Source organism: Megalopta genalis, chromosome 2, assembly GCF_051020955.1.
Source record: "Megalopta genalis isolate 19385.01 chromosome 2, iyMegGena1_principal, whole genome shotgun sequence".
Taxonomy (NCBI): domain Eukaryota; kingdom Metazoa; phylum Arthropoda; class Insecta; order Hymenoptera; family Halictidae; genus Megalopta; species Megalopta genalis.
In genome coordinates this window covers 13,549,554-13,572,225 of record NC_135014.1, presented here as the reverse complement: position 1 = coordinate 13,572,225, position 22,672 = coordinate 13,549,554, and the positions used below count along the sequence as shown (strand labels likewise).

Here is a 22,672-nt window from a genome sequence, read left to right as displayed (position 1 = left end):
CAGCGCGGGAACGAACGTCGATTGCTCGAGTTCCCGGCGAAGAAAGTAACGAGCCGTTCAGCGGAACTGAAATTCTTCTCCTGCTAATTGTACGATTGTTTTTTGTCGGGGGCGCGTCTGTGTCTTTGCGAACGAAACCTTCGAAGATAACGCTCATGACTTCGTTAGCGGTTCTATCATGAGCAGAACAGAGGAAATGTAGTAAAAGGATCTTTTATTTTATTTTATGTCTGCAACAAATAGTCTCTTAGTGATTTTCTATATAGTTTATCTTTCTATAAACTTATCGGATATATATACGTAATATTTATGTAATCTTAACATATCAGTCACTAGTTTAGTTCTAATATTTTAGTCATTGAATATCATGGTGACATTTTGAATCTTATTATGTATACATGGATTTGCATGCAATTGGTATAATAATAATAATAATAGTAATATTAATCTACAGTTTAAACGGATTCGACGTAACAGTGGAAATTTTTCCATTGGATAAGAAGTGGCACAGAACGACAATCTTTTTCGTCGATTGGAAGATAATTTCCATACGCGCGCGCGAATTTTGTACCGTCTAATTCACAATCTAGTGATAACGAATACTAAGTATGATAGATGTATTACGCAACCCTGTCTAAATAGCGATTTTTGCGACTCACTTTGCAAAAATTCGAGGCGGATAAATCGAACTGCAGCAGCTAGATAATATCGAGTGACGAAATAAAAAATTTATTGCAACTAGTCCCAACAAATATGTTCACTTTAACATCAGCCATATTAAAGCTAGCTTATACATCCTGACTTTGATTACACACAATGAAATTTGTTCGCAGTCTTGTATTTTCTTTCGATCTCCACGGTGGATGCAACTAAAAAAAGGGGCTGAAAATGACATAACATCAACGGCGAGGAAAACGGGACGACTTCGTAACTTTCTATCGTTGTTAAAGTACGGGATACAAAGTACGGGAAGAGCGAGGAGAATTTTTCCTTTTAAGAAATTCCATCGACAAAAATTCCTGGCTGCCGTCGGAGCGGCGTGCATTATTTTCACGCCAGCGTTCGCGGAATCGTCGGTCATAACCCAACGAGCAGAAACTCTCGAAGCAGCTTCTGCCCGTGTTGCGAGAGACCTTGAACCGTGCTACTTCTCGGTAGAACTAGCAGCACGAGGCTCCAGCTGAAGCCAGGTGAGCGTAGACGTTGCCGCGGCCTCAGATTTAAACGCGGTTTTAGCGCCTCGTCTTCGGAACAGCGATTTACCCTAATCGTCCCTTTAATCTCTGCGGGTGCAATGTTTTTACGGAGAAATCCTCAGGCGTTTACGTCTCTAAAAATACCCTGCAAGTTTCGAAAAGTCAGTCGGGCTTACGTTGCGCCACATTTTCTTGTACCGTTCTTTTTTCTTCTTGAAGATCGTGCGTATGATTCATCGCAGTCTGAAATTTTTATTTAAGACTTCAAGATTGACAACTTTTATATATGTTATTGAGCAAATGGAAGGAACACTGTAAAAGAAACAAATCGATTTCTTACCACATAATCCTTGATGGTAAATTTAGAATAATGTAGTGTGAGAACAATATAACTTTCGCTGTTCTGTATTTCACCTATTTCTTTTTGGCATGAACGTATAAAATCGAATGTAAAAATCAACTTCAAGGTCAATCGAGACTAATTATCATATTATCCTCTTTTAAAAGAGGAGAAGCATAGTGCTTTTATGTTCATACGGTGAATTCAACAGCCTGAATAGGATTATTATAAATGTAAATAAATATTATACCTATATCGATTTGTTCAGTTCTAACCATAAGTTTGAGCTTGACATTAAATATTATATCGTGCATAATGTATAACTGACCTCATGTACCAAAGGCTTTCTATCCGTTAATAAATAAATGAATAAATGTGCTACGGCAGTGTCCCCGAAAGATTTCGAAGATCTAGAAAAATCGAGGCTGATTAAGATGAATGCCGATTAAACGAAACAAGCATTCCTTAGTGCATCTCTCATATTTAACTCATCAATTCATAATTCACTTCCACAAGAAAGATAATAGATACATTCGACTAATTGAAAATGTAATTAGACGTCGTTGATAAAGCGTTAAGCTCCGCGAAGTTGCAGCTGGTCAATGTACAGTAATTTCTCCCTAATTCGCGGCCAGATTGCGTACAAAAACGGACAATTTATAGTTGTTGATGATTATCAACAACTATTATTATATACAACTATTATTATTACCGATTGGTAATGGCAAGGCTCGAATAATCGCATCTCCTCTTTCAAAATTGTCCATTTTTGTACGCAATCCGGGCGCGAATCAGGAAGAAATTACTGTATAACGCGGTGTTACAAGAAAAGAAATGGTAGAAAAATCGAGAACGAGACTGACTATCGAGATGGCAGCGGCAGCTGAAAATAGCCGGTCACCGAGCGTGCCTTTGACCATACGGTATTCTATCCTACTTGCCACAAGCCGCGCCATCATTATTTCGTCCGGAGCGTTTCGGTGGTCGACGATCATCAAACGACCGATGAGTCGATGCGCCGGTCCTCTAACCGTGAAACCATTACTTCTTCACGATCATTAACCTGTCGGCGGCGTAATTCCGGCGTCGTAAATACTCTGTATACAATTAAGGGCAAAGAAGAAGGTTGCTGGAAATTGTATCCCGAGAATGCCGCAATAGAACGACGCGGAACGCGACGCGGCGATTTTTGCGCCCGGTTCAGAAAATGGCAAAAGTGTTTCGGTGGAGGTTCGAGAGATCTGCACGGGCTACTTGCTCGACGATCGACTTCGCTTCGCATGCGCGCGTGTTACATTTCACTGACCGTATCGTCGATCGTGGCTCTTTTCCAGGGGACTTTTACGATCCTCGCGTGACTTCGTGAAATGGTACCTGTCCCTCGTCGCCGGGACGCGGAATCTAGACTGCCGGCGAGCCCGATCGCTCGTTTGTCTAAACACGAAAGCTTAGTCGACCGATGGTGAAAACACAGCCGTCTTCCACACAATTCGTTGTTGCGAATCGATTACGAGAGAATCGTTTTTTTACTGAACTTGAAGAAATGAATCGTTTAGACTACGCGGACGAATTCGACTATGGAGATTGCAGTCGGTGATCGATATTGAGCAACTTCGGCGATGTGGGAAACATAATTTTCTCAGCATGAATGACAGAGTTTACAGTCTCCAGAACGAGTTTGACTAGTTAGAACGGCAATTTCGATGCGGGGCTTGTTACATTTGATTAGGTCGTTGGTGCGAACGCGATTAGTCGCACTCCCGGGTGCAGTCGCGACGGTAAACGGCTGCAGCGCAACCATTTTGGTGGCTACATAAAATTAAGAAATACTTTTGTACACGTTGAGGCAGGCATAATGAAACGTGTATTACGGATTTTTTTTATCGGTCACTTTGGTCACTTTGCTGGCGAAAATTCACAAAGATGGACATTTTCAGGTCGAAATCTTCAGGTTTAACGAGACTTAATCGCTCCGAGCTTGAAAAGACCTTCAAACGAAGATCAAAATGATCTTGATACATTTAGAGAACGCCATTTGATCGATATGCCGACACGATGCCTCACAGATTTGCTTCTTCGACTGATTTGTAGCCTCTAGATGGTGATTACGTTCGCAGAAGACGCGAAGGAATACATAAAAATGCCACCGCTGACAGGAAACTATACTGTACACCGATTCCCATGGGAAGCACAGCGAGAAGAATGTAAGTGCTGAGTTTAGAAGCTATTTCCATGGGAGGTGAACAAGAAAACACCGTAAAACCGCCCAAATGGTACTTCAGTCAATCAAGTCGTGAACTAAAGCTAATAAATAATCAATGTATGTCTCGCAGCTGCAGCTTTCAGTGAGAACTTCTGACCGATCCAGTCTGTTGCAATCGTGGTCGAACGAATACGTATGACGTAACAAGTATTCTATGTGGAAAATTCGCGGAAACTTGCTTTCTTGAAAAAATCGATCGGTAAAATTGCATTCTTGGCTTCTGATCGATAAGCAAGGTACTTTATCTCTACGAAACCCACACACGGAATGCAACGTGGAACTCTAACACTTTAAGTGGTAAAAATCGATCTTAAAAATATTTGAAAATCACAGTAATTTATTTATTAATAAAGTTTAAATTGTTTCTAAATTTTCACGTTTGACAAAAGAACAGATCGTTTATTCCTCAATTAACGCTAAATCTACCGCGCCGATAAAAATGATCGATTTTACATTTTTCATTTAAAAATTATTGAAATCGTAGAGATTCTTTCCAAGAGATCCAATAAATTCCTCGATTCAAGCATACATTATGATAAAATCGTGGAGAGGTCTAAATAAATTCGGTCTTGTAACTTTTATAAAGCTACGCGAGTTTTTCAGTTTTAGTGTTCGGTAGGTTTGGTATTAATATTCTCATGGCGCACCGTTGACTCATCTACCTAGCACACTTACGCAACTCCATCAAGAAATTCATCCACGATCTACTATGAACGGTAGAAATACTATCGGAAGTACCATGAACGACGGCGGTCTCACCGAATGTAATAGCGTCGAACACGTATCTGGGAAAGAAGTGTCAATGGGGAAAAAAGGATTCCGTCATAAGGACGCGCGACTCCGTTATCTGGCTTCCGTCGGCGCGTGTCAGAGGTGACCGCGCGAGGCTAACGGTTTCCCATGATGGTAGAATGAGCCCGCGATACCGGAATGCAAGAGGCAAATCGAAACGTTGCACCCGGGCCCGTGTATGCAGGTGCTCGTGTGCTCGGCGTGCTCGTGTGCCCGTTCGCGTGAGTCTCGCCGATCTCTGGGTAATCGGGCGACGTTCCATTTACGAAGCCGCGTTCGCTCGATTTCCGTCAACATCCAGCTGCCTCGGTCATCGATCTTGCATCTCGTGTGCTCGACTCGTTTTATGACAGAACTTCCTAACCCTCCGTGCCCTCGATTCTAATATTTATTTTTTACTTGTTTCGTTGCTGCAAGAATTCTTTCAACATCCTGCGTGCCCTCGATTTTATTTATTTCTTTATTTACTTATTTATTTATTGTAAACGCGATCGAGTCACATTAGTGTACATACGGAGTCTGGAAATTTAATTACAAATGATTTGTCCACTTTCAAATGGTGGACTCTGGAATTATAGGATTCTTTGCATTGTTCCAAGTACCTTGAAACAAGAATTCTTCTGTAATGGCATTTTTTTTAGACTGGATGATACTTCCTGCAATCATCGCAGCCTCTATTAAAAAATAGAGAGTAGAGACCTCCTGGAACAACAGCTATTTATGAACCCTAATCGCGCAATCCTCTTAAGTACTTCCAAATGCTCAGCCATTCGTTTCTCACATCGAAAGTCTACCTTATCTCAACATTATTTAATTGCTGACTCCATTTAAAATAATTATCCGAATGAATTCTTTTCGGTCGAATACTTTATTCGAATAACAATTATTCATTATTCGAATAAATATTGTACAATTACTCGAATAATAACGCGAATAATTGTTGATTGTTTCTTTTTTTTCGTAATTTTATAAGAATATATTTATTCGAGTATATTCACAGGATCAGTTCGATTTCAACTACTTGATCTGTGGTCACCGTGGATCCAATATCTGTCTATTCGACCGACGTCCGATGTCGAGCGAACACGCACAATGGCTGTACAACATGCACGATGGTAATATGGAAGAAATAAATCGATAAAATATGAAGGAAACACTTTATATTCTATCATTTTTATTCGAATCGATTATCCTGCGTGTGAATTCCTGTATGAATAAATTCTTATTCGAATAAAATTTTATTCGCACACATTTTTATTCGATAATGACAAATAAGATTCGATTCATTACTTCTTGTTTTATCGTTATCCGAATAAAATTTTGCTCGACTCTGATCAAAATATCTTTATTGTCGTAGCTTCGGTGTCCTTTCGAAACAGCGATTGCAAACGACGTCGCGAACTACTTTCCAGGCTGTTTCGACGATTCTTTCGACCCTAATCGAACCCAACATCTGCGTCCCGTCGCCGGCTAAGATCACAATGGACGATTCATCATTAGCAGCACGATTTTCGAAAAGAATCGCACTTGTTCACCGCTTCCGCAGCTAATTCACAGCCTCTGGTGCCAGTGATTCAGCTCTTCCTCGAGGATTCGCACGGGAGAAAGTCGTGCGCGCGGTGCGTGCACGCTCGTCGACCCTTCGCCGTTGTGTGTAAAAAAAAAAAACGTCCGGATCCAGGTCAAGGGCGTTCACGACATCGATCGCGCGTGGATCACCGTGACGTCCCGAAGAAAGTCGATCGATCATTGTCTTCGCCGTGAACGCCGTCGTACTTTTAATTGAGCCGCGCGGTTTTCCTTCATCGTCGGCCTTTCGAGCGTAGAAAGCCGCCGGAATTTCTAAAATTTCTCCTCCGCGTCTGCAAAAATCCGGAAACGCGAGCCGATCGGCCATGGTCCTGCGTTTCTGGAATTTTCGCCATAAAATAGGCAGAGCCGAAGAAAATGATTAATGCTTCTCGAATAGAAATCGGCGAGCGAAGAAGTGAATAGCGAATATCTAGAGTCAGAGGCTATTTTGGGGGAACTACAGAGATCGAAATAATGATAGGTACATTCCATTTTCGTGATAGGTACAACAGCGTGTTCATAAAATTGTCATAGATCGTATCAGAGATGCTGCAGAAATTAATGGATTCAATGCCGCAAAGGCTATTTTGAAGTTATAAAAACTAATGGAGGATCAACTAAATGTTAATTTTTCTTCGCAATTAATTAATTTCTAATTGCATTTGTGATAATTTCTTAAATAAAAATACAAAAATATTAGGTGAACCTGTATTTGTTTTACACAAAATTTCAAAATTTCTGTAATATTGATATAATAATTGTATTAATAAAAATTATATTATTCAAATAATTATGTGTTTCACTAATTGCATCGTAACGATTCGCCTACTAATAACAACAAAATAGGAATGTTAGGTAAAACACGTTTTTATATCAGAAAAATGAGATGAACTTATCGTTATTTCGGTCATTGTAAATTAAAGAAACATTGATTTTTTCAATCGACATATTTCTTCTAATAAAAATAAGGATGCTTTTCAATAAAAATACAAGTGCTTCAGTATTTCGTATGCAGCATAAGAGCAGAAAGATGCAACATCCACGAACCTTGAAGAAATTAATTGAATTAACTGCGAGTGGCACAAATGAGGCACAATGTAGCTTGCACAAGATAAATGCGCTATAAAACGAGCCTAAAGGCGTGAAAACAGTATCCAGAGTGGGAAGTGCCCCGCCTGATGAATGTTCAACCTCCAGCGAGACCCCTCCCAAAAAGAAAGGTCTTTCAAAGATGAAAAATGTATGAAAGACCGCTTATCAGCCCACTCGAGGAATTCGAAGTTCCGCGATTCCATCGTATTGTGCTTTCACTCGGCTTGTTCCGAGATGCCCCGCCCTTCCTGCGATCTAAACTGTAAAGGTTGGATAATAGAATCGAGCGCAAGTGCTCCAATGATGCAATTCCACCGCCGGAGGAGCCGTTTTCTGCTCCGAGATCGACCGGAGACTTCAACGCCTGCCGACGATCGCGCTTGTGCGGCCGGCGATGTCTCCGAAGCAGTTTTACGGCATCCGCGGTGCGAATTCGCTTGTAAATTAAGTTTTACTCGTTCGCACGTTTGCTGACAGGTTGTGCCACATGGCGCAATCAATGTTTCGTGCATTTGGCCACTAACACAATTTTATTTCAGGTTTCTAGGCGACGATCGCGCTTATGCAGCCGTTGAAGTCTCCGAAGCGACTTTAGTATGGCAACCGCGATACGGTTGCGCTCGTAGATTAAATTTTATTTGTCTGCGAGCTTGTTGGGAGGTTGCAGGTATTATTCGATAAGTCCAATGCATGGTGCATTACAAAATTAATACCACTTTATTTCTGATATTTAAGTTGACGATTTGAAACCAAATTTTGAAGAAAAATACGATAAATTGATCTGAAAGCTTCGTGAAAAGCTTGATTGACCAATGCTACGTAGTTTATTCAACTCGAATACCTCGTTTTCAGCGACGATAATTCTAACAACAAAAACTGGGCGAATTTCGCTCGAGATTAAAAGACCCTCGAGTGTACGGGGGTGTAAAGATTAAATATATGTAAAAAGTGTACGAGATTAAACGTTTTTTGTAGCTCTCGTGTCGCGACTTTTAGGATTGTGATACCGAAGTAGCACGAATAGAAAATCGGTTAATGGTCGGCGATCGTCGATTCGCTGAACGAAGCGTTCCCTTTAAATTATGCATTCGCCTATCCGAGTGGTTTGACACGCTAGCACGCGAGCTGCCGAGCGTATTACATGCTTCTCGCGTAGAGCACGAGGATCAGCAAGAGGGCAGAGAACTCTCGGCGGCTGCGTGTTCGTTGCCTGTCTGCGAGGAGTCGTCTTTGCCTTCGCCTGCGAATATCCAACCCGGTTACGCCATCGAAGACGTTCTAACTTGCTCGATAACTGCCAGACGTTCGATACCGTTTCACTTTATAACCTGTCCTCTTCGGCGTTTTTATATCCCAACGATGGGGTAATGATTACACTGTTACGTTTAAATTTGTTTCTTCTCATTTCGACCATCTAATTACAAGCTTCTTGTTAATCTACGATTAAATCCTTACTTTTGCGAACTAAAAATAATTTTTTGCGTAAGAAGGATTCGCGAACATGAAGTTGAAATCGATATGATGCGAACAGAATAATTCATAATTATTCAGACAGAATAAAACAGAATAATTTACATTGTCCTTCTAAATTCTCATTTCGTAATTTTCTCTGCCAAACAAGATTGTTATTCTTATTATCAGATAATATGACATAAAAATACTTTTGGCTGCTCCAATAATTGACACATATAACCATGAAGTTACATATCGGTGCTCCTATCGGTATAGTTCAGAAAAATTTACGAAGTCCACATAGTCCTGCTAGTTTAATTTTTGCCATTTTTCTTTTTTGCTAAGATCGATATTGTCGTTACTAAAAGTTGCACACCGAGATCTGCGATCCAGGATCGCTAGAAAGCAGCTCGAGGGAAAGTCGATCGCAGGAAAATTGAACGGTTTCGGAAAATCATGGGTCGATAGCGATAATCGACGTCCTCGGGGAGCGTCCGACAGCCAACGAGTGAAAGTCGCGCGGATCGGACTGGCCGTCGCAGAGACAATGACGCGGGAAGCGCGGGAAATGTATTTAATTACTACAGTTAGAAAGAAGAATGATCGCGTTTGCACTACCAGCGTGTCCCTCTTACCGGAAGACAATTTTGGGCCGCACGCAAGGCTCCTTCGCGCGACGAAAGTTGCGCAAACAAATTATTACTTTAAGCACACTCTCCTGGAACAAGTTCCAAATCCTCAAAAGTACTCTTGGATTCCGCGAAATGTTTGCTTCGATTCCTAGGTTTGTGGAGCCGATTACTATAGGCTGACCAATTGTTGTGTCTATAGTTTGCCTTCGAGCATAATTAACTTTATATTTATCGAACAAGACGTTAAATTCTTTTATTAAAAATTAAATACAATAAAAGAATTTTATTTAATAATATATTTTTCGATAACTATAAAGTTAATTATACCCGAAAACAAATCAAAGGGACAACGGTTGGTCGGCCAACCGTATCCGGCTCCATTACCCTAATTCGCTAAATTCGCAAATGCTCTTTCGATCAAACCGATCGCCTGGATCTGTTTCGTGCTAGATTCGTTGCTTGACCGATTGGAGGATCGACGAGGCGCAGCAATGCGACGTGAAAGGTGACGATCGATGCATTATCCTTGCGGATCTCTTCCCGGTCGTTGTTTTACCAAACGATCGAATAACGCCAATAACAAAGACGTCATCGGGGCTTGGTGCTCGCGCCGAGAATTATAAAGGACGCGGTACGTTCACTCGCATATTTACGGTACCGTTAACCAGGTTACTTCGCGAGCACGACCGTTTATGAGAGTCCGGCGACCCTCGTTTACCATTGCCAACGAAATCCTTGCAGAGCCGCGTTGAAAGCCTGACCGAAAATTGTGTCCAAAGTGATCAATTTTTCTGAGACGATCGAATACCTAGAGAACAATGTAGCGATCTTGTTTCGACCATTTATTCACTCGTCAGACCCTATTTATCGTCATAAAGCGAAGCTACTTTTTAATACACTTTATTCTTCAACACACGATTTGCATCTTCATGATTTTTATTTGTTGGGAATTAATTAGGTCAACTGATTTTCTACGGTCAAATCTTTTAGATATGTGTACACTTTGCTTGTCAACAGTTATCATTTTCTTTTTTTGTTAAACGTTCGGTATGCAGGTCGGTACAGTATTCGGTACAGTTACAGCCTTATTAAAAGTTTCGCAGTTGATGCAAGTTTCTTACTGCATTCCGCGACGCGCTGTTCATTCATTCGTGATATATCCACGTTGGAAAGAAATTATGTCAGTTTCTTCTTCGCAGATAGATGCGTAGTTCGCTTTCCAATAATTAGCATTTTCTCATTACCTGCACTTTCGAAATTACCATCGCCGATACTTTTGAAGAATGACCGACGAGTCTCCTCCCACGAGATTGGCCAACGATTCTTCTCCCATCGCCTAAGCTTCCGCAGTCCGGTGTTCTCGGAAAGGACATTTCAGCCCGAGTTTCGACTGAAACGGAACGGCAGAAACGGTCCCCTTTCAGGCGCACCAGATCGGTTCACCTGTCCAGCGGCAGCGACGTGTTCCTTTCTCCGTTGAAATCGAGACCGTCTCGCGGAGAGAAGGATTGCTTGCCGAGCGTTGGGATAAATCACCGAAAACGGAGCCGAGAAGGGAAACCTAATTGCGGTTAGGCCGGCCCGGTCGATCCTTGCGCACGTGTGAACGCCGAAACGGGAACGAGAGCGACTTCGCGTGGGATCGGCAGCGCGATAGAAAGTCGCCCGCTCGCGCGTTGCGCAAATTAAAAGAAAGAGAATCAGAAGAGTAACAGAAAGATTACAAGCAACGCCGAGACGTAATTTAATTAAGAGCGACGCCGTTGTTCGAAAAGAGCAAGAGAGAGGGAGAGAGAGAGAGGAGAGGAGAAAGAGATAGAGCTAGAGGGAAAGAGAGGATGGCGTAACTCGCGCGAGAAGATTCGAAGCCGAGCGAGCCGATGCCGAAGGACGCGGCTCTCCAATTACGTGGATGCAATTAAAAACGTCTACGTTCTCGATCTGACAGTCCAACGGCTCTGTGATCGACGCGTTTCCGTTTTATCTCGATGCAATTAGGCTCGTCGACGGTACTCAGACTTTTGCTTACCCTCGGTAAGCTAATGTTTATCGCGAGAGGCTGTCGATCAGCCGTTTTTTAAGATTACGTTGTACAATAAATATTATAGCTTGCGCAATATGCGCACTGTTAAATAGACTACTCGATCGAGGAAAAGGACTGTGTTCATTTTTAAAGAAATAATTCCTATTTACGTTCTCTTTACATTGCCAACGAGGCATGACTGCTTTGAATGATTTAACCGAAGAGTTACCATTTTTAATCATTTGATAGAAACTGTACGAGCAGGGGATTTAAAGTTAATGAAAAGTAATAAAAATATATTTCTCAGAGATTATCTATGAAAAAGTTAAATAAGGGGGGAAATGAATAAATATATCCTGATTTTTTGTTATGCATACCATCAAATTCGTACTCAAAGGATCAAACGTCCAAGAGTTAGAAAAGTCTGTTATCCTATTGTTTACGGACAGAATTTTCCTCTCGTTTAACGATGCGATCATATTCTAAAGTGTACACTACATGGTGACAAAACGATACTTCGGTAAAAATCATTTGTAGTACAAGAAATATTAGAACCGATTATAATCTTTAATATTTATCGTTGGGTAAAAGATGTTATAATAACATTTGTCTCTAACAGTAGAAAATTATATAAACATTCGTTAATTCGTTCATTGTATTTATCCTCCTATACCGTTGCTTTCATTTCATGATCAATTCCAACAAAACGTACACACAGCTTTGAATCTAATTAATAGGCTGCGAAATTTTATGCAAAATAAAAATTGTCTACATCAATTGCACGAAATAGAAAACTATATAGAAAGTTCTTTTTTAGTTTAATAAGTTTAACGGATCATAACTAATACAGCGGCATTTTTTAAATTCTTTTAATCTCTCTACTATCTTAAATTGAAACAGCTCATTTCTGCCGCGAATGCGTAAAATCCGCGATCCACTAATTAACAATAATCGGAGTGCAAACTTTGTTTCTCTTCGCCAAGGTAAAATTGACTTCGCTCCAAAATCGTGGCCAGCGAACAATTGTCGACAGACAGGAAAGATCGGAATGTAATCCACAATCTGGTCTGTAAAACAGAGTACAAAATCGTGTAGGTCTGTGGCCGACAGGAGAATCATCGTTGCCAGAACGAAACCGACCGGTTGGCATTGTCTCGACGATAATCGTCGTCGTTGCACCGTCAAAGGGACGAGACCGAGACAGAGTCTGACAGCTCTATTCGACTCGCGTGGAAGATCGAACCGTGGAGAGAAGACGGACAAACGAAAGAAATAGGTCTCGAGGAGAAAGGTAGGCGCACGAAATTCCACTCGGATCGTGCCCAGCAGGCTAGAACCCCGGCAACCGGTTCGAGCAACAAGAGGAGAACGATCGGATCGTTCCCGGAAAAAGAGACGTCATCGGGCTCCATTCAATTACCATTTCCTCGGGAGGTCTGACTCGATAAGAGACAAGCTGGAACAACGATTCGTCCTCGGCGTTAAGTGCCCGGTCGGTTAGTCACCCTGTTTCGTTATTGACAAAACATTCTGTGTCGCGGTTGAATCATGCGTGATGCCCACGCACGATTTTCATACACATTGACTTCACGTGCCGCTGTACCGCTTTACCGTCTCACGAGTTTAGACGCGAACATTTTCTTTTTTTTCAGCCGCCATTTCGTTTACGTGCTTTCGAAGTCTTCGATATTAATTCTCTTATTGGTGTTCGGGCAGAATCGGTGCGAAAAATATTTGTGTATTTCATTATTGTACTTCTGTTATATTGTATTGTGTCACCGAAACTTTATATTATACTTTAATCGTTGTATTTCTGAACTGTTCTCAGTGGACAGTCAAATCGCACTTGGTAATACAGCAAATTCTCCCAAATTGTCCTTCAGCTTGTAAACGAATACGATTATTCATGTCTCGCGGCTCGTTTTTATAGTTCTCGATCGTCAACAACTATAAAAACGAGGCTCTAGGCTCTCGAACAATCGTATCCCCTCTTGGCAAATTGTCCATTATTGTTTACAAGCTGAAGGACAATTGGGGAGAATTTACTGTGTGGTCGAGCCGCATAATGTTACAGCGAATTCCGAAGGAATTCGAGGATAAGAATCTTTCACGACAACGAAACGGAGTTCGTGAAAATCGTCTGCTGCGATCGAGGAGCAAGATCGAGCGAGAAGATCCCGATTTCCCTGAAGGAATCCGTCCGGTGGAAAGTAATCGGTCGCGAACTATAGCGCACGCGAGCACGGAACGCGTTTTTGCGACTGTCGAGGTCTCTTTACAGAAGAAACGACCCGTTCTCAAGCGATCGGGGAAAACGTCGAGCGTTTATCTTTCCCAACCGGTGATTTCCGAGGCCCGAAGGGGATCCCGGACGTTGGGACACGGTCTCCGCTGATACGGGTATCGGTGTTAGTATCGGAGATTTCTCGCGTCCTCCCAGGCGAAATCCGTCTTCTCCCCTTTTGGACAGATCTCGCCGTGCGAGCCAAGGAAAAGCCGGTCGGCCCGAAGAGAGACGCCGATTTCGCGGCGGAGAGGTTGCCTTCTCGCTCTTTCTCTATTTTTTTCGCTCTATCGCTCTCTCTTTTTCTCCATGCGAGGCTCTGCGGTTATATTCGCGAGGATGACATCAGTCGGGACGCGACGGAATTCGACGCCGATACCGTTACCGACGGATATTGGTCAAACAAGATATTCTGGACCTCCGCGTTCACGATCTCTCGCCTCTTCTTGTGCACAAAGTGGGCGGAGGTGTTTGGCGGTTCTTCGAGACAGGGACGCCGTGGAGCTTTTTTCTCCATAATTGTTCAACACTAGAACTATCGAGTCCTAAACGCAACCAATATATAAGATTTTATAACAACGACAAGCTTGAATTTATTCGAACCTCGTGTGATTTCTGTTATAATATATGCTTGAACGAAGATGTTTATCTAAAAATTGTTCGCAGAAACATTATTTTAGCATCAGAAATTGCAAAAGGGAAAAGCAGAAACCAGTCATTTTGACTGGTGTTAATTACGCGTCTGAAATAGAAAGAGGTTTAATGTGTTTTCTTTAAAACAGAATCGTAACGGAGCTTCTGCTTTCACAATTATTTAATTGCACGTGTAAAATAGTCAGAGGTTTAATGTTTCTTCTTTAAGACGGAATCATTACGGAGCTTCAGCTTTCACAATTGTTTAATTATACGTACAACATAAACAAAGGTATGGAATTAATTGGATCGTTATTTATCTTTAGCAAATTTTTGCATTTTTGGTATTATTTGTGGTCAAGTAGCTTCAATTTTGTTGCTGAAACGTGGAATTATTCGATGCAGGTCAGCGAAGCAATAATGTTTTTGTTATTTATATAAAAAAAAAGGATGTGAATAAATTTTGTTATTGAAGATCACAGATGTTGGGAACGAGGTCCGGGTTAGATCTGGAAATCCTAACGATACTTGTTCGATCCGTGCGATTCGTGACATCATGATAGTTACATTAGTACGAGGAAATACCCGAATCGTTCACGCTACTTTAAGTTGACCGCGGGACTAAACCAAGACTAATAAAACGACGTAACAAATCAACAAAATTTAAATGGTATTTTTAAAAAATCACGCCAACAGGAATAAAAGCGAGAATCACGAAGAGCAACGTGCGAGAAGTCGCCAAGAAGAGGTTGTCCCTAACTTACTCTTCACACAACAACGACAATCTACTAAAACGATGTACCAAATCAACACAATCGACCCAATCACCTAATGACTCTGAAAGAGCTACGACAAGAAAGACGAAGAAGAGAATCATCGATAAGGAGAACACGAACAAGCTTGAAGAGAGGTTGTCTCTAATTCGACGACAACAATCTGAAGAAATCATGTACCAAATCAACATACATAATCTAAATCAAATGATTCTTAAAAAAAAGAAGAGGTTAGTCCCAACTTATTCCACATCTGGCAAAGAAAGTAATCTCGGCTTTGAAACATCAATTACGCGTGCCAACCCAATGTAAGGACGATCTACGAAATCGACGCAATTTAAATCCAATCGCTGAACGACTCTCAAACACGTGACCGAGAAAAGCGAAGAAGACAATCACGAACGGAAAGGACACAAACAACCTTGAAGAAGTAGCAGGTCTCAATTTACCCGACAACGACATGAATCTACGAGAACGATGTACCAAATGAACGCAATCTAAATCCAATCTCCAAGTGATTTCCAAAATGCTGCCCCAGGAAGGCAAAGAAGAACGTCATCGATAAAGGGGACGCAAACAGCCATGGAAAAAAGAGGTCGTCTCGTTCCCCAGAATAACATCGATTTAACAATACGATGCATGAAATTGACGCAATCTCGATCCGAAACCTGACCAAGAAATGAGAAAGAGGACCTTGAAGAAGGGGTTGGTCCCAATTCTCCCGTTATCAGCAGTCAACCGAAGCAACGTCAACCGAATGGACTCGAGCTAAATCTTTCACCGAACCAATTCGAGGACAATCTTAACGAGTAAAGCAACCCTAAGATCGGTGAAAAAGCATAAATCCTTCGGACTCACCATCATCGGTGGCCTGCGTCTGCAGGTCGAGTGCGGCGACCGCGACAGTCCCTGCCAGCAGACACAGTCCTGCGACCGCGCACAGAAAGCATCTTTCCTGGATGCGCATCCTACCGCATTCTTCTGCACGGTTTGCGAACGTTCACACACCTCTCCAGCGGAATCTGTCGCGAGAGAACTGTCACTTTGGGAGCACTCGCGCCGGAGAGCTCGACGCGTCGTCTGTCCACGTCCACCTTATCCAGGTGGATGTCCTGCGGACGTCGGTCGTCGTTGGTGACACACGCGCGACACACAAAACCGATCGATGGACGGGGTCGCTTAGACACGAACAGGCTCGACGACTACGGAGGCCGTAGGGTGGACCCGAAAACGGCGATCGATCGCTCCAGGAGGCAAACTCGTCCGTGGTGTACGCGATCCGTGCCGAGGCCGGAGGTGAAGTGCACCAGTGAGCGGGATTTACCTCCACCTCCTCCAGTTTCAGCTCGCCTTTCATTCCTCCTCTCCGGCCAGCCGGGAAATTCTCCTTCACGCTCACCTTGCTACGGGGCCCGACGCTGGACACTCTGCGCGCCCCGATCCATGGTGGGGGAACAGCCAGGAGAGAGAGAGAGAGAGAGAGAGAGAGAGAGAGAGAGAGGGAGAGGGAGAGGGAGAGGGAGAGAGAGAGAGAGAGAGAGAGAGAGAGAGAGAGAGAGAGTAGGGCCGCACAGCTCCCACCATTCGCTCAGTTTTTCTACCGAGCGATACTGTCTTCGGTATTCCGTTTCATTAATCTGTTTATGTCCCCTTTTTACTGCTACCTGCTCAATTACATCAGAGCTTAGCCTCCGATTTGTTGGCTACTCTCGTTGGACGAGTATCCTGCCCACAGCGCGACGCCGACGATTCGCGATTTTATGGCTTTATAGCGAAAATTAATTTTCGAAAAGAATTTCAACGAAGCGCGAGTGCTGGTAAAACCGGTAAAAAGTTGCGTCTCACAAGTTTCTTTAAAACGAGAAGAACACTGCTCAGATACACAGCGACGGAGTAACGAATTCATAAATCTTTTAAAGAGTTTTTTTTATTGTTTTTTTTTGTCATTCCAAGAAATAGCAAACTAAAAAAAGGTAGCGTAGTCGTTGTCTAGAAAATTAGTCCCTCTGTCATCTAAAAAAAGATTCAAGCATTTGGACCAATTTTGAAAAAGTTATTCCGTTTGCAAAGCTGTCGACATACTTTCCGCGGCGAGTGTATCTAGGTTATCAAATGCTGATAGAAACAGATGATCCGATAGATCAGATGTATATGCATCGTTAATATTGTCACAACATTCTCAATAAATATCATCGAAAATCTAGAATTTCAAAACATCGGTAATGCTTTTGACTGTCGAGATTTCGATTTCGAACGATCTACAGACATTTGGAAAAGTATGGTTGTATAGTTAATATTATCGAAAATCCAGAACTCGAAACATCGACAATAATATAGATTACAGATCGTTGGGGGACACTTTCATAGTTTTCGATTTGAAAGCATCGTTAAAACAAAAATCGAGGTTTTCGATCGTTCGACTCTGACGATCAACGCGTATTCTCAATAAATTAAAACAGCGCGGTCGATATTATTAAACATCCAAAATCTCGGAGCATCGACGATATTATAGATCGGCAGAGAACACTTTTATAATTTCCAATTTAAAAGCGTCATTGAATACTCTCGCTAGATCCAATTTGGCGTCGTTCGCAACGATACTAAATCCGCGGGCATAATAACGATAATCAAAAGCAGACACGCTGTTCTCTTTCTGGGATAGCTACTTTCATAAGCAGACGGTAAATCGTGCGCGTTCGTTGCATATGCAAACGTTCGGGGCGGAGGCAGTTTAATAAAATCAGCGACACTCTGGATTTGCATAAGCGCGTTGCAGTTCGCCTGCAACTAGCTGCAACTCGGTGCAACTCGGTGCAGCTTGACGCAGCCACGTCCTCGAGACTCGTTGTCATCTCTCCGCAGTTTCCAACCTCGGATTCCTGTCCCTGTTTTCCTTCGGAGATCGTCCTCCTCGGAGACGTTCCTCGGACGGAACTTGCTTTCCTCCGGGCCAGAAATGTTTTCCAGTTTAATTGCGCGTGCAATTCCGCGTGTCCTTCGCGGAACAACCGCTTTCGACCGCGATCCTCCCGAGCAATTTTCCCGCTGGCTCCGATATTAGGCTGTCCACAAGTCGGATCAAAGAATAAGCGACGCTGTCCGCGCGGCGAAAGCGGTGAAATTGAAAGTGGACGCTCTTGTCGTTCGTTTTCTTTTCTTCCCCGAGTTTACGCGATCCGCGATTAACGAGTTGACAGGTCATCGAAGAACAAGAACCAGCTCTCTCGTCTTCGGTTCGCGAAATTTTTGTCTTAGAAAATCGAAAGCAAAAGTCGTTAGCTCTCCAAAAGTCCGTATTTTTACAAGAGCGCTTTTTATTGGGAAACTAGCGTACACAGTTGTGTCTCTCTAATCGACGCTCGGATTGTGCACAAAAATGGACAATTTTGGAAGAGAAGATACGATTTTTAGAGCCTCGAGGCTCGTTTTTTATGGTTATCGATTGTCAACAACTATAAAAACGAGCCGCAAGGCTCGAATAATCGTATCACCCCTTCCCAAATTGTCCATTTTTGTGCAGAATCTGAGCGTCAATTAGGGAGACATTACTGTATTTGGTAAAAATTAGAAACCTTAGTTTCGTTTAGTTAATTAGAAACGCTGTTCTTATATAGACAGATCTTAGCAAGCTTGAACGTTGGTGTAGTCGCAATACATTGGAACCTCCCGTATCCGAAATAACACGGAGACAAAATTGTTCGAATAAAGGATTTTTCGGATAATTTATTCAAGCGGAAACTTAACTTTTGGTTCGAAGGAGACTTTGCTTCTTCGAATAGAAACTTATATTGTCAACAAAGAGAGACTTCATAGATTTGAAAAAAATACCTAAATTCTTTATACAAAGAAAACAAGATCAACGATTTTGATTAAACAAACATCTTTCAGAGTTTCTACTATTTATTTAAAAACCGTTCATAAAAAAGATTGTCCAGTTTTGTGATTTTTACCATTTTTTACCATTAGCCATGCTGCTAATGCATTCTCGTGGAAAGCTGTTTTAATGGGCGAACGCTATCGATGAGTTGTAGCTCATTGAAAGTCAGAGAGGGATTTATAAGTCATTGGGTTTTACTGTAGAAGCAATTGGTGACTCAAAAGGATTGAGAAACAGTGTCACAAATGAATTTCGGTTGGTCACCGGTGACGCAAAGGCGCCGACATATGAAAAGAACGCCGAGAGATTATATAAAGTTAATGTAATTCATTCGGTGTCCGAATATTTTTGCGACATTAAATATTGTCACAATCTTGTTTATCGCTGATTATACAAAAGAACATGTGAAATAAATAAACAAAATTTATGTTTCTACTTACTTTAAGAAGTGCTTTATTATATGAGAAAACAATTGATTCAATAATACCATCATAAACAATAAAAAAGGAAAAGCAATAATTTTTCTAATAATATCGTGTCCGAATATTAATGCGAGTCACTGCAGAAGATCACCATACAATAAACCGCTCATTAACGAGAACTCTTAAGAAAAAAATCAATTATCGACTATATTCCCACAAGCCTGGCGAAAATAAATCTAATTCCTCCATCTTATCTTTTCCCATTGGACGCGCACGTATGCACACTGTTGCAACAGCACAGCCGATCTCGACGAAAAATCAAATTTCCTTAATGCAGTTTGCACAGGATCGGATTGAAGAAGAGTTTCACCGCGTCTCTTAACGATCGTTCGTGAATTCAAAGTATCGATGCGGCAAGGATAACGCGGAACGCTGTCGCGGTTCATAATTCCGCAGTGCTTCTCACAGTCTCGTCCGCGATAAAAGTACGCCTAGCAGTTCGCTCGCAACAATTTCAGCCGGAGATCATTCAGCTATTCTCTCCTCGGCTACTTTTTCTTTAACGATCTAATTAGCACACAATTGTTCCGTCCGCGATGCAACAGCGTTGCCTTGAATTACATTCCGGCGCGGCGTAATAATCCGCGGTGTTAATTCCGAATGCATTATTCCGTTTCGCCGATCCTCAACCGAGAGAAATCTTTTTTAATCGATCTTCTCTTTATGGAGGATCACATTGACGCGTTCAACGGTCCGTAAATAGAATTACGTTGTCTCCGGATCGGTTGATGGATCACTCTAAGTATGTAGTGCGTAATCAATATGCTAATGGGGGGGAATTGCTTGCTCCTCGTTCAAATAAAGGTCAATTGCACTTTCGAGAAAGGTCATTATTCGGTTGAGGATCTTCGCGCGTGTTTACCTTGAACAAACTCCTCGAAAGCGCACGAATTAAATGTTCCGAGAAATTAAGGAAGACCGTGTTCCGATGAATCAGAGCTGATCCTGCTTTGGGGGTTTCCCGCAGGAAGTACTCGGAATCTTTTTCTGGCGTGTTGCAATCTTGTTCTTCCAATCATCCTGCAGCCTTAAGATCTGCATAGAAATTACATTTTATTTAGATTTCTACGGGAAGCATAGAATGAATGAAACAGTAAAACTTTCAGCTCAACGGATACTCGTCAAACCATGGTCTGCTACATTTATTCGATTTATTAGTTCGTGGATTCGATGGATTCATGGCAAAAATGAGTAGGTGGAGATTAACAACGAACCAGGGGAGATTAGAAGAATTTTGGAGCACCGTTACGAGATGCTTGTTTCTGGCGTATGCGCGTTATATTAGATGAAGAAATACGTTTTCGTCTGGTCTTTGTTTTTCACCATTGACATACAAACATTTTACTTTGCATAAAGACCCGCAGTCTATTGGTCGGAACGGCTGGTTGAAGCCGGTCCAGTTAAATCGGCAAAAAATGGCTCACAAATGTGTGCGAGCGAACACGATTTTTACGAAGGATGCTTCGGTAAAGATCGTAGAACGCGGTTGCCCAACAATGAAAAAGTGGCAGGCAGCGATCGTGGCTCGTCTAGAAAGATTAATCGATTTTCTAGCCTGGAGAACGTCGAATCCAGTTCAGCATGACATAAGACACTGACACAAACGAGTCCGGATTATCAAGAAGGCGAGGCGCACGGTCGCACACACGTGCGCCAACGCACCTCGTCAGAACCAGTCGGTTTTCATCCGTAAAAGAATTCCCCGTCCAAAAGTAGCTATTGTCAGTGTAAGATCTCTGCTCCGCTAATTAGACTGCGATTAGGAATACGCTCTTTTGCGTCGCATGACCCAATAATCCGATAATGGCCGACGCACGACGCTCGAGAAGCGGCTGCTTGACTTTGCAAAAGCGGAGGCGTGTCGTCACCCTGACCCACTGGCGCTTTCTCCAGGAGAAGGTTTGCACGCCCTGTTGTCGCAACCGATCCCGAGTCGAACAAAGAGATCGGGCATTTAATGTTTGCGTCCCGAGCATAAGCGGCGTGACAAAATTTCTCGGACCGTCTCTCGCCGACTGCGCGCATCGGATTTGCGGCGTTAAATTAGAGGGAGAATTAAACAATTTTTCAAGACGCGGTTCTACAATTCCTTAAAAATTGAACGTATACATCCCGTTGTACGTTGTTGTCTTAATAGTTGTTGTAAATTTAAGTCCTTAAGTCTGTCGAAGGAACAAAGAGGCTGATATTTAAACGGAACCCGTTTTGTCGACCGAACGCATCGACTTCAAGTTGTTAACTGAGAAGTAGACTTAAATAATTTTTCTAGACGTAGAATTATCGTTTACCAAAAAGTCAACTTATAGATCTTGTTGTGCATTGTTTCCTTAGTAATTACTGCAAATTTGAGCCTTGCATCTAACGATGAAGCAAAATGGCTGATATTTAACTCGTTTTGTCGACTGAACGCATCGACTATTAGCTGCTGAATAAAACTGAGAATTAAATAATTTTTTCAGTAATTGTTGAATATTTGAGACCTATTTTTGACAGCATTCGGATCGAGGCAGAAATTTTCGCCCACGAATACGGTAATTGCGCGAAATTCCCGGGCCGTGTCGGGGTCATGGCAATTATCGTTGCCCCGTGAATTTACGCGCGACGCCGTCGTTAATGACGCAATTACTGCCACCGAATTACGCTCGATTTATTTAACGGCTGGCGAACAGCTGTTTGTCAGCCGGTCGATCGTCCATTGCCACGCGCTCGCAATTTCTCTGTGGCCGTTTTTATATAGGACCATTAAAACGATGCATTCGCACGGTGTACCTGCTACAGGATTCATTCTCAATTCCACGCTTTCGATTTTTCTTCGATTATTCCCCTATCGCAAAAATGTCGTCGGCACGATACGATTATCGGAATTTCACCGATCGGCCGATGTCTGCATTCCGCGCGAATTTCCGATAGAAACTGGCCGATCGTTCGTTGACCTTGAAAAGATCGACGTTATCTTATCAGTTATGTCCGACACAATTTTAAAAAATTCATCTCTATGAATGAAAGGAGTAATCGATATTAGTCCTGCAATTTTGGTTTCGCAAGCTAAATAACTTTGATTATGTGTTTTTTTTTTAGTTACTTGGCAATAAAATTAATTTCTAATTTCTGTCAGATTAATGGGATCATCGAGGACAGGCAACACGGGTCACGATCTAACGATCTCATTTTATCGAGTTGTTCGGAAAGTTGTTTCGTTCTTTCACGAGAAAATGAAATACGATTTTGTTTAAAGAAAATGTAATGAATTTGTAATGTTTA

General features: G+C 42.1%; 1 protein-coding gene across 4 annotated transcripts in view; it reads right to left on the bottom strand.

Annotated features, from left to right (window-relative positions):
* The window catches only part of sas (stranded at second), a 35,352-nt gene extending 18,921 nt beyond the window's left edge, over positions 1 to 16,431 (bottom strand). For 2 of the 4 annotated variants that reach the window (XM_033468209.2, XM_033468210.2), the window contains exon 1: positions 15,911 to 16,431. In XM_033468209.2, coding sequence (XP_033324100.2) covers positions 15,911 to 16,019 — 109 coding nt within the window. In that variant the 5' untranslated portion in view covers positions 16,020 to 16,431. The remainder of the gene's footprint in view (positions 1 to 15,910) is intronic. The other 2 variants (XM_033468211.2, XM_033468212.2) reach the window with 1 other exon arrangement.
* Between the last annotated feature and the right edge of the window lie 6,241 nt (positions 16,432 to 22,672).